A 14,719-nucleotide genomic window follows, 5' to 3' on the forward strand; every position below is an offset into this window, starting at 1 on the left:
ACAACGTGCGTTGCTAATAATAACTGTGCGACAAACAACGGCGATGTTATTATTATTATCAATAGTAATAATAACGCAAATAGTAAAAGCCGATGCCGCTATTCTAATCGCGGCAGGGTTGCATCAACGAAAGGGTTAATGCCCCTCCCCTCTCCGGTCTGCCGCGTGACCCAACCGGGGTCCTCCGTTCGTTCCTCTTTCTGCAAGATTCCCCCACCTACCAGGATTCATAAGGAGCGGATTGGTGGACATTTCACGCTGGCCGCCGAAGAGCCCTTTGGTTGGCCGAGCGGCCAGAGCGAAGCGCTGCGATAGGCTGGATTGCCGTGTTCCTCGGTTCAGCTTGAACTCTGAGTTTTGCGGCGCGGCTGCTTCCCAAAGTTCGGGAGCGGCGCTGCAAGAGGGAGCCGGGAATGGACCGGAGCTGTGGAATGGGGCTGCCGGTGCTGCTGCTGCTGCTGGCGCTGTCCTGCTCGGCGGGCGCACTAGATAACGGGTTGGCACGGACGCCGCCCATGGGCTGGCTGCACTGGGAGCGCTTCCTCTGCCAGGTCGACTGCGACGAAGAGCCCAGCCGATGCATCAGGTGAGCGCCTGGGATCTTGGGCCAAGAGGGCTGCCTGCTCGAACGTAGCGTTTTCATTCTTCAAAAACAAAAGCAGGATCTCTGCTAGATCATCCATCCATTTATCCAGTCTCTGTTAAAAAAAGGAAAACCTGCGAAGAGTCTGCCACCTCCCATTCTACTGTCAAACTTCCTCCTGAGGTTGAGTCGGAATCTCCTTTCTGGTAACTTGAAGCCATGAACCAATGGCTTCAAGTTACCAGAAAACAAGCTTGCTTCATCCTCGATGTGACAGCCCTTCAGATACTTGAAGATGGCTATCATATCTCCTCTCAGTTGTCTCTTTTCCAGGCTAAACGTAACCAGTTTCCTCAACCATTCCTCATAAGGCTTGGTTTCCAGACCCTTGATCATACTGGTCACCCTCCTCTGAACACATTCCTGCTTGTCAATGTCGTTGGACACAGTACTCCAGCTGTGGTCTGACCAAAGCAGGATAGAGTGATACTATGACTTCCCTTGATCTCTGGACACTGTATTTCTGTTGATGTAGCCTATAATAGCATTAGAATATTTTTATTTGTGTTTTTTTGCTGCTGCATCAGGGTGCTCTTGGGGCTTAGGACATCATTGCTTGCATTTGGGTTCACAAGTTGTTAAATGATACCTTGTGGGTTCAGGCAACGTCATCTTATCACCTGCTACAAGTTTTTAAACTGGCTTAGCAGAGCTAGAAAGATTGTGCCACAAGTGGTGTGCTTGTATACATGCTGAGACTTGCATGGAAGCATCATAGCTGTGCCCTTTGCATTTAGTGGCCTTTCAAAGTGAATGCTTGTATAAACAAAGGTAAAATGCTTATATATAGATACAGTCTCTCTCTCTCACACCCACACCCACACCCCCACACAGCACTTTATACCTGTGTGCGCACACATGAGAGAGAAAACTCTCTCTGTTAAATCCATCAGGTTCATGAAAGGTTTGCCAGTATAAAGGTGTACCACATATATCTGTTGCCATTAATGTGGGCTAAGACTGTCCATGGCTGGGGAACCTGTGGCCCCATGTAATATTGGACTACAACTTCCATCTTTCCTAGCCATTGTCCATGCTGGTCGTGAGTCCAACATGTGAAGGATTGCAGATTCCTCATCCCTGTTCATTTTAATGAAAGGTCGTCACCTTTCATTGCATGGTTCCTTTGCTTTTTAAGAGACACTTTAACCAGCAGATGAAGTTTTATCATCCATACAGATCTGGGGCAGGGGAAGGTTCCATCTGTTGACTTCCTGTTTGCAACTGTTAAAGGAACAAAAGCCTTTGACCTTGAAAAGGTTACAAGATAAGTCCAAGTGCATTAATTATCGTATGTGACACTTTGAAACTCCAAAATCAGAAAATGTGTCCACAATTGCCAGTGTGTAGTGGCAAACTCTGACTTATCTGCTATCGATAACTCACAATTTGCCAGGCGCAGTCAGAAACTGGCATATGCTGGTGTGGAAGTATTTAGCCAGGAGCCCCAAAAATACATTGAAACTCCTGTGTACTACTGCAAGCCTTGAAGCTGAGGGAGACAACTCTCTTTGCAGGAGAGGGCAAATACGTTGCATTTCTTCAGCATATGCATTACATTTCTGGGAGCCTGGACAACAGACTGCCTTGGATTTTTGTAGCCCTGGTTTTACTGGCATCTCGAAAGCACGTCAAAGTGCAAGTAGATAAATAGGTACCACTCTGGCGGGAAGGTAAACGGAGTTTCCGTGAGCTGCTCTGGTTCGTCAGAAGCGGCTTAGTCATGCTGGCCACATGACCCGGAAGCTGTACGCCGGCTCCCTCGACCAATAAAGCAAGATGAGCGCCACAACCCCAGAGTCGGTCACGACTGGACCTAATGGTCAGGTGTCCCTTTACCTTTATGATATTCTGGAACCATCTGGGACTTGGCCTGTGCTTGCAAACAGAATGGTAGAATGGTCTCTCTGTGTGTATCAGTTCAGATTGCAGATTGTTTCCCCACTAGATAAACAACAGTAAATTCTCTGTGAAGAGAAAAGTAGAATAGCTGAGCTGAACCTGGTGTCCTAAGTTTCATTTGTTTTGATTGCAATTCTTTATGTAGGGGCACTGCAGTCTGAAGTTCATTGTGCCACCTCATTCTGCCAGATATGTCAACACAGGTTGAAGAAGCAAGCTGTGCAGTTTGCACATATCCTATGACTGGCCTGGCCGATATTGTAGTTTCCTCTTTAATGGTCTACGTAGCCTAAACATAAGCTGTTCCTCGTTCCATGGAATATTCTGTGATTCAAACAGTTGGCTAAACTTTCCATGTATGTAAATCATCATGATTTATTTTTATATAGTGCCATGACTTGTACATGGACACTTTATAAAATAAGAGGTCCTCATCTCAAAGAACTTACAGTTTTGCCTGCTGGGAAGAGAAAACTTTGTGCAACAGATAATATGAGTAAAATGAGTAAGAACTTTTTCAGCTGGGGGTCAACAGTAAGGGGCTGAGCCAATAACTTCACAGAGGTGATGAGTTTTGCAGGCAGTTAAAGGCTGTTGCTGCAAGGCTCAGAATGCATAGAAGTATTGTTTCATTAGCCACATAGGTGGGGCTGTAGGCACTTCTCAGTCATAATTATTGTAATTTGTTGTTTAGTCGTTTAGTCGTGTCCGACTCTTCGTGACCCCATGGACCAGAGCATGCCAGGCACTCCTGTCTTCTACTGCCTCCCACAGTTTGGTCAGACTCATGTTTGTATCTTCTAGAACACTGTCCAACCAAATTATTGTAGTTGGAGCAGGAACCGGCAAGCCACTCCAGTATCCCTGCCAAGAAAACTCCATGGATAAAGACAACAGGCATATAATTATTGTAATAGCAATATTTAAATTTGAATGGTTGGGAGTCTGCAATCACTAAATACTATCTTGTATTAAATACCTTCCAGGTGTGGGTTTGTTTTTGGGCGGGGAGCAGGATTTCCAGTGGAAGCAGAAAATAGTTCTATTTTCAGTATAGACAAATATAAAATACCGTATTTTTCGCCCCATAGGGCGCACCGGCCAATAAGGCGCACCTAGTTTTTTTGGGGGGAAATAAAGAAAAAAAATTTTATTTCCCCCTCAAGGCGCGAGGCTGGGGCGGGGAAAGCTCGGGCTTCCCCCGACCCCAGCCCCCAGAACAGGCTGCTCTCCGCAAGCCTTGGGAGCCTTCCCGTGGCTTGCGCAGAGCTACCCGAAGCCCCGGTGCGACTGCTCAGCGCGCCGGGGCTTCGGGGTGCAGGCAGCTCTGCACAAGCTGTGGGAGCCCGGGGGGGGGGGACTCCTGCGGGCTCCCACTGCTTGCGGATAGCTTCCTGAAGCCTGGAGAGGGAGAGGGGTCCATGCGCACGGACCCCTCTCGCTCTCCAGGCTTCAGGAAGCTATCCGCAAGCCGTGGGAGCCCGGGGGGGAACTCCTGCAGGCTCCCACGGCTAGTGGAGAGCTTCCTGAAGCCTGGAGAGGGAGAGGGGTTGGTGCGCACGGACCCCTCTCGCTCTCCAGGCTTCAGCGAAAGCCTGCATTCGCCCCATAGGACGCACACACATTTCCCCTTCATTTTTGGAGGGGGAAAAGTGCGTCCTATAGGGCAAAAAATACGGTAGATGTTCTTCACATTTTTCTGGCTAAATGTCAGTCTTAATTTTAACTGATGTAGTCAACCTGTCCCTGTGATGTACCACTTTTAAGCTCCAGATAGGAAGCCCCACTCCCATGATGGAATGCTCCCTCATTTAAGAACAAATAAATCCTGTATGTAGAAAGTGAGTATTTCAGGAAAAGGGCTAGGTTAGCACCCGTTCCTTCTCCTTGACATGCTAGTGTTCTGTGTGGATAGTTTCTGTTTGTTTGTTTTCCATTGTGGGAGCCTCTATTTCTGAAGTAGTACCACAGATCTATAATCTACATGAGATTTAAGACCACTAAACATCAGTATGTTTCTATGTGCATGTACAATGTCTCTCTCTCTCCATAACAAAAATGTAAGATCGTCATTTTGCAGCCCCATTAGAGGATTTGTCGTGAATCATTGCAGTCCTGGGTTTGCATGAAGGCAGGGGAGGGGAGACAGGTTGTCCAGTGGTAGTGGTCATGGCATGGGAGCAAGAAGGGAGGAACACTGAGAGGCGGAAAGTGGTTGCAGAATATATGAGTAGACATTTTGCTATTCTCTCCCCCCCCCCCCATCACTAAGCAATATGATATTGGATTCTCGTTGGATTCTACTTCACTACCAGCTCAGTGTTGGTACCCAGCTTTTGGGACCTTAGCTCAGTGCTAGAGCACTTTTGCACACAAGAGGGGTCCAAGGTTCACTCAGTCCCTGGCGTCTCCAGTTAAAAAGGATCAGAAACCCAGGGTGATGACAGAGACCCTCTATTGCACAAGTTTCTGCAGAGCCTCTGCCAATCAGACAATGACGTTGGGCTATATGACCTGGAGGAAGGCAACTTCTTATGACTTTCCTTTTTTGCCCTCTTCAGTGAGCAGCTGTTCATGCAGATGGCAGACCTTATGGTGTCAGATGGATGGAGGGACGTTGGGTACCAGTACTTGTGTATCGATGACTGCTGGATGGCTCCAACTCGTGATAAGCAAGGCAGGCTCCAGCCGGATCCAAACCGTTTTCCTAGTGGGATTCGTAAACTAGCTGACTATGTAAGTGGGTTCTTGCTGACCTTTCCCCCAAAGCTTCTTCCACCTTGAGGTCAATGAGAACATATCAATGAGGAGCTGGAAAGGATGATGGAAATGGGAGAACTTCCTATTCCTGCTCCCCTTTCACAGTGTGTCCTTAGCGCTGTAGAACTGCAGGGCTGAGCGTGACAAAGAAAAGCATTCCCCATCTCTAGATTTAACCATCCAATTGCTAAGAATTGACCTGAGCATGTCAATTTAGACCAGCATCCTCTTTCCAACAGCAGCCAGCCTGCTGCCCAATACATCACAAGCAGAACACGAAGGCAGCAGCTCCCCACAGTTGTTTGTCTCCAGCACCTGGTATTTAAAGATAGACAGCCCACTGGACATGGAGACTCTACTGTGCTCTCCTGGCTAGTGGTCATTGATAGGATAGCCCCTCCCGTGTCCTGTCTCATTTTCTTGTCTCAACCCCTTTGTAGAGTAGCATCATACCTTCCATTGTTGAAAAACTAGTGCACCTTTTCTTAGCCTATTTTCTCCCCACCCCATTAACTAAAAGCAGGCCGGATTCTTTTGATTTCTGCTTATAAAACATAAGTTTCCACTCCAGAAACCTTGCTGTGTTTCCCCTCTCAATTACCTGCAATCCAGGTCCACTCCAAGGGGCTGAAGCTGGGCATTTACGCAGATGTCGGGAACAAGACATGTGCTGGTTTTCCTGGCAGCCGCGATTACTATGATTTGGACGCTGACACCTTTGCTGGCTGGGGGGTGGACCTGCTGAAGTTTGACGGCTGTAACTTTGGCACCCTGGAACTGTTGGCAGAAGGTATGTCCCAGAGCAGGATTTGCCAGGAGGTCAGAGTGAACCTTTTAGCCTGCGTGGAATTTACTATTTACCTCGGCCTTGGATAGGGTCACCCAGTTCACTTACCTGGAAGCAGGAGATAGAGCTTTAAGGAGGAATATGTGACACACTTTGTCCTTCCTCTCTCCCCTCCTAAAACAGCTCACAGTAAATTTTCTGAACTGTCTATACTTGGAAGAAGCCACCAGCACCTTTGCCACTTCTGCTCTCCCCTCTCTCTCCCCACCTAGCTCCTGATCCAAAAGCTCTCTCCTGCTTAAGGCACTGTTCAGGGTGCTTCATTTTAAGAAGACAATGACACACTTAAGTGCGTTCAGAGGAGGCGACCAGGATTTGGAGGGTGGGTGTCTGGAATTACTATGACAGGGATGAGGAACCTCAAGCCCTCCAGAGGTTACGAGACTCCCAAATCCTGCCAGCCCCAGGTAGCTGGGTCAAAGGTCATGGATGCTGGGAGTTGGGTTCAATGTCTGAAAGGCCACAGATTCCCCATCCTTGATCCAGAGCCAGAATTGATGAGTCTCATTGGCTTTAACTTACAATGAGGAAATGAGCCTCATTGGCTTTAACTTACATTTTTCACTTCCTTATTGAAGACCTTTGAAAGAAAAAGTAAAGGTAAAGGGACCCCTGACCGTTAGGTCCAGTCACAGACGACTCTGGGGATGCGGTGCTCATCTCGCTTTACTGGCCGAGGGATCCGGCGTATAGCTTCTGGGTCATGTGGCCAGCATGACTAAGCCACTTCTGGTGAACCAGAGCAGCACACGGAAACGCCGTTTACTTTCCCGCTGGAGTGGTACCTATTTATCTACTTGCACTTCGACGTGCTTTTGGACTGCTAGGTTGGCAGGAGCAGGGGCCGAGCAACGGGCGCTCACCCCGTCGCTGGGATTTGAACCGCCAACCTTCTGATTGGCAAGTTCTAGGCTCTGTGGTTTAACCCACAGCGCCACCCGCGCCCCCTTTATAGGTTAAGTAGGTGGTAAAGCCTTGACCAGGGCTGGCACAAAGATTGAGGGTGCCCTGACAAAAATTCCCTCTAGGACTCGCCCAGCACTATCCTGATGCCCCCCCAAATAATCTTACAAAGGGGCAGAGAGGTGAGTGGTGGGGATTGGCGATGAGCGTCAGGCTTTGGTTATTTGTTTTAATTCTCGGGGGGGGGGGTGTCTCTGCTCTTTGCCACCAGGTTATAAGAACATGTCTCATGCTTTGAACAAAACAGGCAGAGACATTGTGTTCTCGTGCGAGTGGCCACTGTATGAGAGACCCTTTCGGAAGGTAAGGAGAGGCCGCTTTGCAACCTTGCTATTTCCCTGGGGCATATTGCTGGACTACAACACCCATCAGCTCTGACAGTTGGCCATGCTTGCAGGGCAGCTGAGGGCTGTAATAATAATTCAGCACCAGTTGGAGGGCCAAAGGTTCCCCACACCTGTCCTAGGGCAAGGGCTGGTAACCAATGTTGATGGACTACAACTCCCATCTCCCCTGACAATAAGTGATGCTGGGCTGGTTGAGGTCTGATGTGAGTTGGAATTCAACAATGTCTGGAGGGTCTTCACAGGTTCCCCATTCCTACACAGTAACCTCTGCTTGTGATCTGCATATGAGTACATAAAACAATCAGGAAAGGGACTGTCATTGACACACCCGTCATATTTGGTGTGCTGGGAGCCTGTTTGGCTATGTAATAGTGAAACCCATTGATTGTGATGTTAGGCTGCACCTTGGGAAAAGCATCTTCCCATATTGCAACAGGAATGACTATAATCCTCCACACCCAGCTCACCAGATTAATCATCCGAAGAGATGGGAGGGTATGATAACACTTCCCTCCTTAGCTGATTTGCAGGGGTCAGCCAAGAGAAGGGGGGCTTTGTCCCGGTGTGCATGTATGCTTGCTGTATGCAGGCGAGTGTGGGGTGACCACACCAGCTGTCAGGAGTGGTTCTCGGAGAGAATAAAGGTTCCCCACTCTTGCTGCAGCGGCTCCTCCTGTGTTCGGAATGTGTTATGTTTAGTCTCTTAGGGATATATAGATGGCAAGAAGGGGGAGTTATGGGGAAGGGCCATGGCTCAGAGGTACAGCATCTGGTTTGCATGCAGAAGGTCCCAGGTTCAATCCCCGGCTTCTCCAGGGAGAGACACTCTGCCTGGAACCCTGGAAAGGCAATGCAGACAGTGCTGAGCAACATGGACCAGTGGTTTGACTTTGTGTAAGGCAGCTTCCTATGGAAAGTTTCATGGGGCAAATGACTTCAGGAGAACTTGTAAAAAGAGAGGGAGCACCCTACCCAGGTCCTTCCCACACATTATTTAAAGCCAAGTTGAGTCGGTGTTGCAAAACCCTGTTTTGGGAACGGCCCTGCACAGTCTCTTGTAGAAGACCCAAATAGCCAGGCACGTCCCCCGCTGAAACAGTCCATTCCATTCTGTCGCAGTGCTCAGTGGGACTGAAACATGACACATATCTTAAATAAAACAAATAAATCGTTGCCACCTCTTTTCTCTCTCTGTCTTTACTCCTCTGCCAGCCCAACTACACAGAGATCAGACAGTACTGCAATTACTGGAGGAATTATGCTGACGTCTACGATGCCTGGGGCAGCATCAAGAACATCTTGGACTGGACTTCTTATAACCAGGACAGCATTGTGGATGCCGCTGGGCCAGGGGGCTGGAATGACCCAGATATGGTAAGAAAAGCTTTTTCTGGGTCACTTATTCCAGATTCCACTCTGTTGCTCAAACATCCAAACCCTCACAGCCTTCCTGAGCCCAGGAGAGGGGCCTGTAGCTCACTGGGAGAGGAGACCCTGCCTAGGTTCAAACTCTAGCAATCCCAGAAAGGGCTAGAAGAGGCTTCAGTCTGAAACCCTGGAGAACAGCTGCCAGTCATTGTAGGCTGGGGGAGTGGTAGCTCAAAATGTACAGAGGATATCAGGCTGGGGTAGGAGGCTGTAGACCCGCCTTTAACCCAAATATGCATTTGGGGACCCATATATTATTACTATTAATTCTGTTTTTGCCCTTATTATTTGTATGGCGGTAGCGTTGCAGTTGCAACCCACCTTATGGCTTCGTGGTGGGTCCTGACACACTAACTTGAAGACCAGTGCTGTAGAGCAGTGGGTCCCAATTAGCTATACACCATGGACCCCTTGTTTTTCAAAAGACAAGCCATGGGACCCCCTACTTTTGAAGTACCATATATCTATGGTACGTTTTGTTATGTGAATGGTGCCACAGACTCCCTGGGTGAGTTTTCTGTGGCCCACCAATTGAGAACCACTGCTGTAGAGAATATTGAACTCGATGAACCAGTTCTCTGATTTTGGCATAAAATAGCTTGTTGTATTCCAAAGTCATTGCTAAATGTATAAAGCACATCCAGTCCCCGCTGCTGAAGAGGGTGAGTCCCTTGCTCATCAGTCTGCCTTGAGTGTTCCCCAGGTGCCTGCCTTTTATTTATTCTCTCTCAATCTTCCTGTAAGCCCAGACATCTGCTTTGCATGGCTTTAGCTTCAGTTCTGGGTTGTATATTAATTTGCATGTTTTCTTCATGTTTATAAAATGACAATAAGCTGCTTGTGTTCCTTTCAAGAGCTTGGTCGCAAATATGTTTTTACATGAAACTCAGTGTGGTATAGAGTGCATTTTATGGCCAAAGTGTCTCTGCACCATAAAATTTCTGCCTATTGGCTACAGCCATTTGGGATGCCATCAGGCTATTTCAGCTATTAATTAAACAAGCATTAAAAATGGAACCCGTGAGAAAATATCATGGCATCCCTGTGCAGGGCCTTCCTAAGAAAAATACAGAGCAGCAGAGTATAAAGAGTTTGATTCCTAATTCAGGCCCCAATCACAATATACATTTAAATCAGTATCATACCACTTTAAACAGTCATGGCTTCCCCAAAGAATTTTGGGTACTGTAGTTTGTTAAGGACTCTGGGAGTTCTTAGAATACCCTTAATCTCCTCATGGATCTATAACTTCTTATTTTTTTATATCATTTTTATTAAGTCTCCAACAATATTTAAAAACATTTATCCTTTTTTTTTTTAGCATACAAATTTCTTCTTGACTTCCCACCCTGCCTTTCCTGATTTTTTTTTTTACTCCTTTTTATTAGCTGTTTATAGATCTACAACTTCTAAAATGGTTTAAGAGCCAGTCCTTCTCAGGGACCCTCGGAATGTAGCTCTGTGAAAAGAGGGATTTCATAACAACTCCTGGCACCATATCAAACTACAGTTCCCAGCATTCTTCAGGGAAAACCACGGCTCTATATTTATTATAGTGGTGCCATATTGCTTTAAAAATGTAAACTGCAGATGGAGACACACATTTTAAGCGCACTAATATCAGGCTATAAAAGTTAGCCTAAGCTGTTCTGCTGGATTCACTTTTGGTGACAATCTCCACTTGAAAGGCTTGTTGGAAAAGTTCTTCGTTAGGAGCCAAGGAAACAATAGAGATGGTGCCTCCGTTTGCAATGGGCGTTGCAAAGAGTAGGTGCTACCAAAACAGTGGTACCTCAGGTTAAGAACTTAATTCGTTCTGGAGGTCTGTTTTTAACCTGAAACCGTTCTTAACCTGAGGTACCACTTTAGCTAATGGGGCTTCCCGCTGCTGCTGCGCCACCGCCGTGTGATTTCTGTTCTCATCCTGAGGTAAAGTTCTTAACCCACGGTACTACTTCCGAGCTAGTGGCGTCTGTAACCTGAAGTGTTTGTAACCCGAGGTACCACTGTAAAGGCCTTATTTCTACACTGTGTGGAGCAGACCTTCTGATGAGGTAGTATTTACCAGAGACCATTACACTGAGTCAGGCTGTTTGCTTATCTAACCCAGAATTGTCTACACAGACGGGCAGCATCTCTTCAGGGCTTCAGGCAGACACAGGCTTTTCCTAAAACCTTTCCTCTCGTCTTCTTAACTGGGAATGCCTGGGATCGAACCTTTTCAGCACGAAGAACATGAGCTGAGCTGTGGGAGTGGATGTATCTGGTGATAATTAAGGGCTGGATTTGGCCCTGTGGCCTGCAGCGGCTAATCACCAGCCTAGTTCCCTTCTTTAGTGTAGCATCCCGATACCTAAGAGTTGTAACCCCCTTCAATATGGTAATTCTCCTCTACCACCCTCCTATGCCAGCTGGTGATTGGAAATTTTGGACTGAGCTGGGATCAGCAAGTAACTCAACTGGCACTCTGGGCCATCATGGCGGCTCCACTTCTCATGTCCAATGACCTGCGTCAGATTAGCCCACAGGCCAAGGCTCTTCTCCAAAACAAAGAAGTGATAGCCATCAACCAGGATCCACTGGGCAAGCAAGGGTATCGAATTACCAAGGTAAGACTGCCATGGGGAAAAGGTGAGCAGAGGAGGAGGAAAGTTTTGAAAGCCAAAACAAGGTGGGTTTAATAATAATAATAATAGTAATAATAATAATAATAATAATAATAATAATAATAATAATAATAATTTATTTATACCCCACCCTTCCCAGTTCAGAAAACTGGGCTCAGGGCGGCTAACAACAAATTTAAAACACTTAATTGATGCAACCAACTAGCTAGGGATGATGGGAGTTGTAGTCCCAAAACTAGTCGGCGACCCAAAGTTTGGGAAATTGCTTTAGATGAAGTTGAAAGGCTGTACTCATTCAGATCATGTTCCAAATACAAATGGGACGCAGCCCCACCAACCTCAGTTAGGCCTCACCTGCCTGCCTACTTACCTACAGCAATACCTAGTGGCCCTGCTGTCAGCTTCCTTCTCTGTAGCCTCAGTACTGCTATTGTAAAATTCATTACTTTTTAAGATTTCCTCCTCTACATTCAAGCAGTATACACATTCTACGAATGAATTGGTTAGCTCTCCCTGTCATTTGGCTTTGGCTCCAGATCCTGTTTGTAGGGCTTTCTGCTTTCCCTCCCTGCCCACTTCGAACAGGCACCAGCAGCAGGTGATATTGTTAATTCATTGAGCCTAGTATTGTCTCCTCTGGACTGGAAGTAGAGGAACTTGGGCAGAGGTCTTTCACACCACCTGCTTCCTCATCCTTTTAATAGGCAGTTCTTTTAAGGAAGTACATTTTAAGTTTCTTAAGAGCCGGTGTTTTGCAGCATTAAGAGTGTGAGCTGGGAAGACTCTTTTCAAATTGCCTCTGGTGTGAACTTATAGGGCGGCTGCTTTTAAGCAAGCCATCTTTCTCCCTTCCTTAGATGATCCATTTAAATAAGAGGTGAGGGGTCCTTTTCAGCTTGAGGGCCACATTCTGTTAGGGGAAACCTGAAGGCTGCATTCCGTGCAAAATTCCCAAGTTTATTCACACATACACCCACCCACACCCTTCCCATCCAGGCAAGCGAAAGGCAGCATCACAGTTCCAAGGTGGTTACAGCTGGACAGTACCACTCAACGAAAGCATGGAACAGGACTGGATAGACACAGATAAAGAGGCCTGGAGGTTTTCATTTGGCCCCTGCATCCAAAATTCCCTGCTCCCAATTTAAACGAAGTTTCCCATTTTGAATAGATAGATAAATATCCTGAGTGCAGTCCAGAAACATCTGGAGAGCAAGAGGTTCCTAGCTCTGCTTTAGAGCAATAAATAACATTGGATCAGGGTTATTACAGGATTGCTTCCTCCAGTATGAACCTGCTGAAATCTTAAGATCTCCATCGGAGGCCTTCTGGTGCTCCTGCTAGAGGAATATAGAGACAGCCTTGTCGGTGGTGGCCCCTTGTTTATGGAACACCCCTCCCTGAAGGGCAAGGGAGTCCCCAACACGATCTTTTACCGTTCTGTCCTTGAAGCCCTTTTAGTAGTTTTTTAAGGGTTAGCCATATAGTTTCGTAAACTTTACTTGTCATCTTTGTTGTTTTGTTTGTAAGCAGTTTTGTACGTTAACAGAAAAAGCAGTCTACAGAGCAGAGATGGGGATCCTGTGTCCTTCCAGATGCTGATGGACTACAGCTCCCATCACCCCTGCCTATTGGGCTGGTTGGCTGTGGCCAATGGGAGTTGGCAGCCCAATATCTGGAGGGCCACAGCTTCCCCATCCCCGGTGATTGTTACTGCAGCTGGTAATGGATGTTGTGTCTTTCCAGGAAAACCACTTTGAGCTGTGGGAGCGGCCCCTGTCGGGCAGAGCATTTGCCATTGCTGTGCTGAACCGTCAGGAGATTGGTGGACCACAGGCTTTTGTCTTCTCTACTGCCTTCCTTGGCAGTGGCTTAGCTTGTAACCCTGCCTGCTCCATCCAGCAGATCCTTCCCACCAGCGAGGATTTGGGGCTGCACAACTGGGTTTCACCCTTGAAGGTGGTGGTGAACCCAACTGGCACAGTGCTGCTGAAGATGGTGGTGACTGAGGAAAAACTGTTTGATAATGGAAACAAGCGCTTTCCAGAGTTCTTGTAACATAGCATATTCTTTCCCCCCTCATTTTTTTTCTCCCAAGGAGGCCTTTTAAGCAGAAGCAGGTAACCTTCCTACATGTCTGGGAAAGGTTGCTACAACATCAACTCCTTAGTTCAGTGCCACATTCCTAATCCTGTAGTGACTTCTAAATTTCCTTTAAAGTGTAAGAACCTGCATTTCTGGAGAAGTAAGCTGGAGATAGCAGTCTATGCCTTATTGTACTTTGCCAAACACGGTATCAACACCATGTTTTCTTCTTCTACCTCTGGGGGATGCCGAGCATGATGAATGTAGTTGTGTTGTTAAGAAAAAGGTTGTGGTTATACACCAGTAACTCCTGTGGGCACCTATTCCTCCATCGTACTCAAACCACAATATACACAACTTTGTTACTTTTAGCCCTCTCCCCCCACCACCTAAAGATAATCATAGCATCTGAGATTACAACATGCACACCCCGTTGTACCTCAGGCACTTTTCTGAAAACCTGTTTCAGAATAAATTGTACTATGCCTATTTATTGAACTTCTGTTTTTGCCTGTGCGTTTTGTTTGTTGTGTAAGCCACGTTGTATGGGGGGGGGGAGCAGTCTTATCAATAAATCTAGGGGAAATCTCAGCTGTGTTGCTAACCAGTAAGTTTGAAGTCATCATGGACTTTACATACCACTAAGCCTCACTGCTTCACTAAAGTGATCCATACAATGTGATTGTACAAGAGATACTGGCAAAATGTTTTCAATGAATCTTTGCTGTCTTTCTGCCATGAACTAAATCCCCATTGCTGGGATAATGGAAGTGAATTAAAAGTCCACATGATCAAGCTATTGGGGTTTTCGTGTTGTATTCCATTTGCTGCTTATTGGTTAAAGGAACACAATGGGAAAAATCAGGTCAGTTGTTCTGGCCAAATACAATGAAGCAAGAAACTAAAATTTGCTTATGATTTCTTGAAACTTAAATATTTGTTTCTAGGTTTTTAACAAGTAAAGGTGCAAAAATCTCAAAATTTAAGCATTCTAAAGAAAAAAGACTGAGAATATAGTTAGAAGTGATTATGGGAGTTTAGTGAAGGCATATCCTGCATATGCCTTTGAACTCTTGGGGGTTTACAGGGTTGGACTACAACTCCCATCATCCCCTAA

The 14,719-nt window shown here is 46.6% G+C and overlaps 1 protein-coding gene across 1 annotated transcript; it reads left to right on the forward strand.

Annotated features, from left to right (window-relative positions):
- Window positions 1–316: 316 nt before the first annotated feature.
- On the forward strand, window positions 317–14,401 carry GLA (galactosidase alpha). The gene is made up of 7 exons (XM_028715380.2): window positions 317–586; window positions 5,107–5,281; window positions 5,918–6,095; window positions 7,327–7,418; window positions 8,675–8,836; window positions 11,302–11,499; window positions 13,264–14,401. Exons 1-7 carry the CDS (start codon window positions 414–416, stop codon window positions 13,573–13,575), a joined length of 1,290 nt encoding a protein of 429 aa, XP_028571213.2. The 5' UTR covers window positions 317–413; the 3' UTR covers window positions 13,576–14,401.
- The last annotated feature ends 318 nt before the right edge of the window (window positions 14,402–14,719 follow it).

The sequence above is a fragment of the Podarcis muralis genome, chromosome Z (assembly GCF_964188315.1).
Source record: "Podarcis muralis chromosome Z, rPodMur119.hap1.1, whole genome shotgun sequence".
NCBI lineage: Eukaryota > Metazoa > Chordata > Lepidosauria > Squamata > Lacertidae > Podarcis > Podarcis muralis.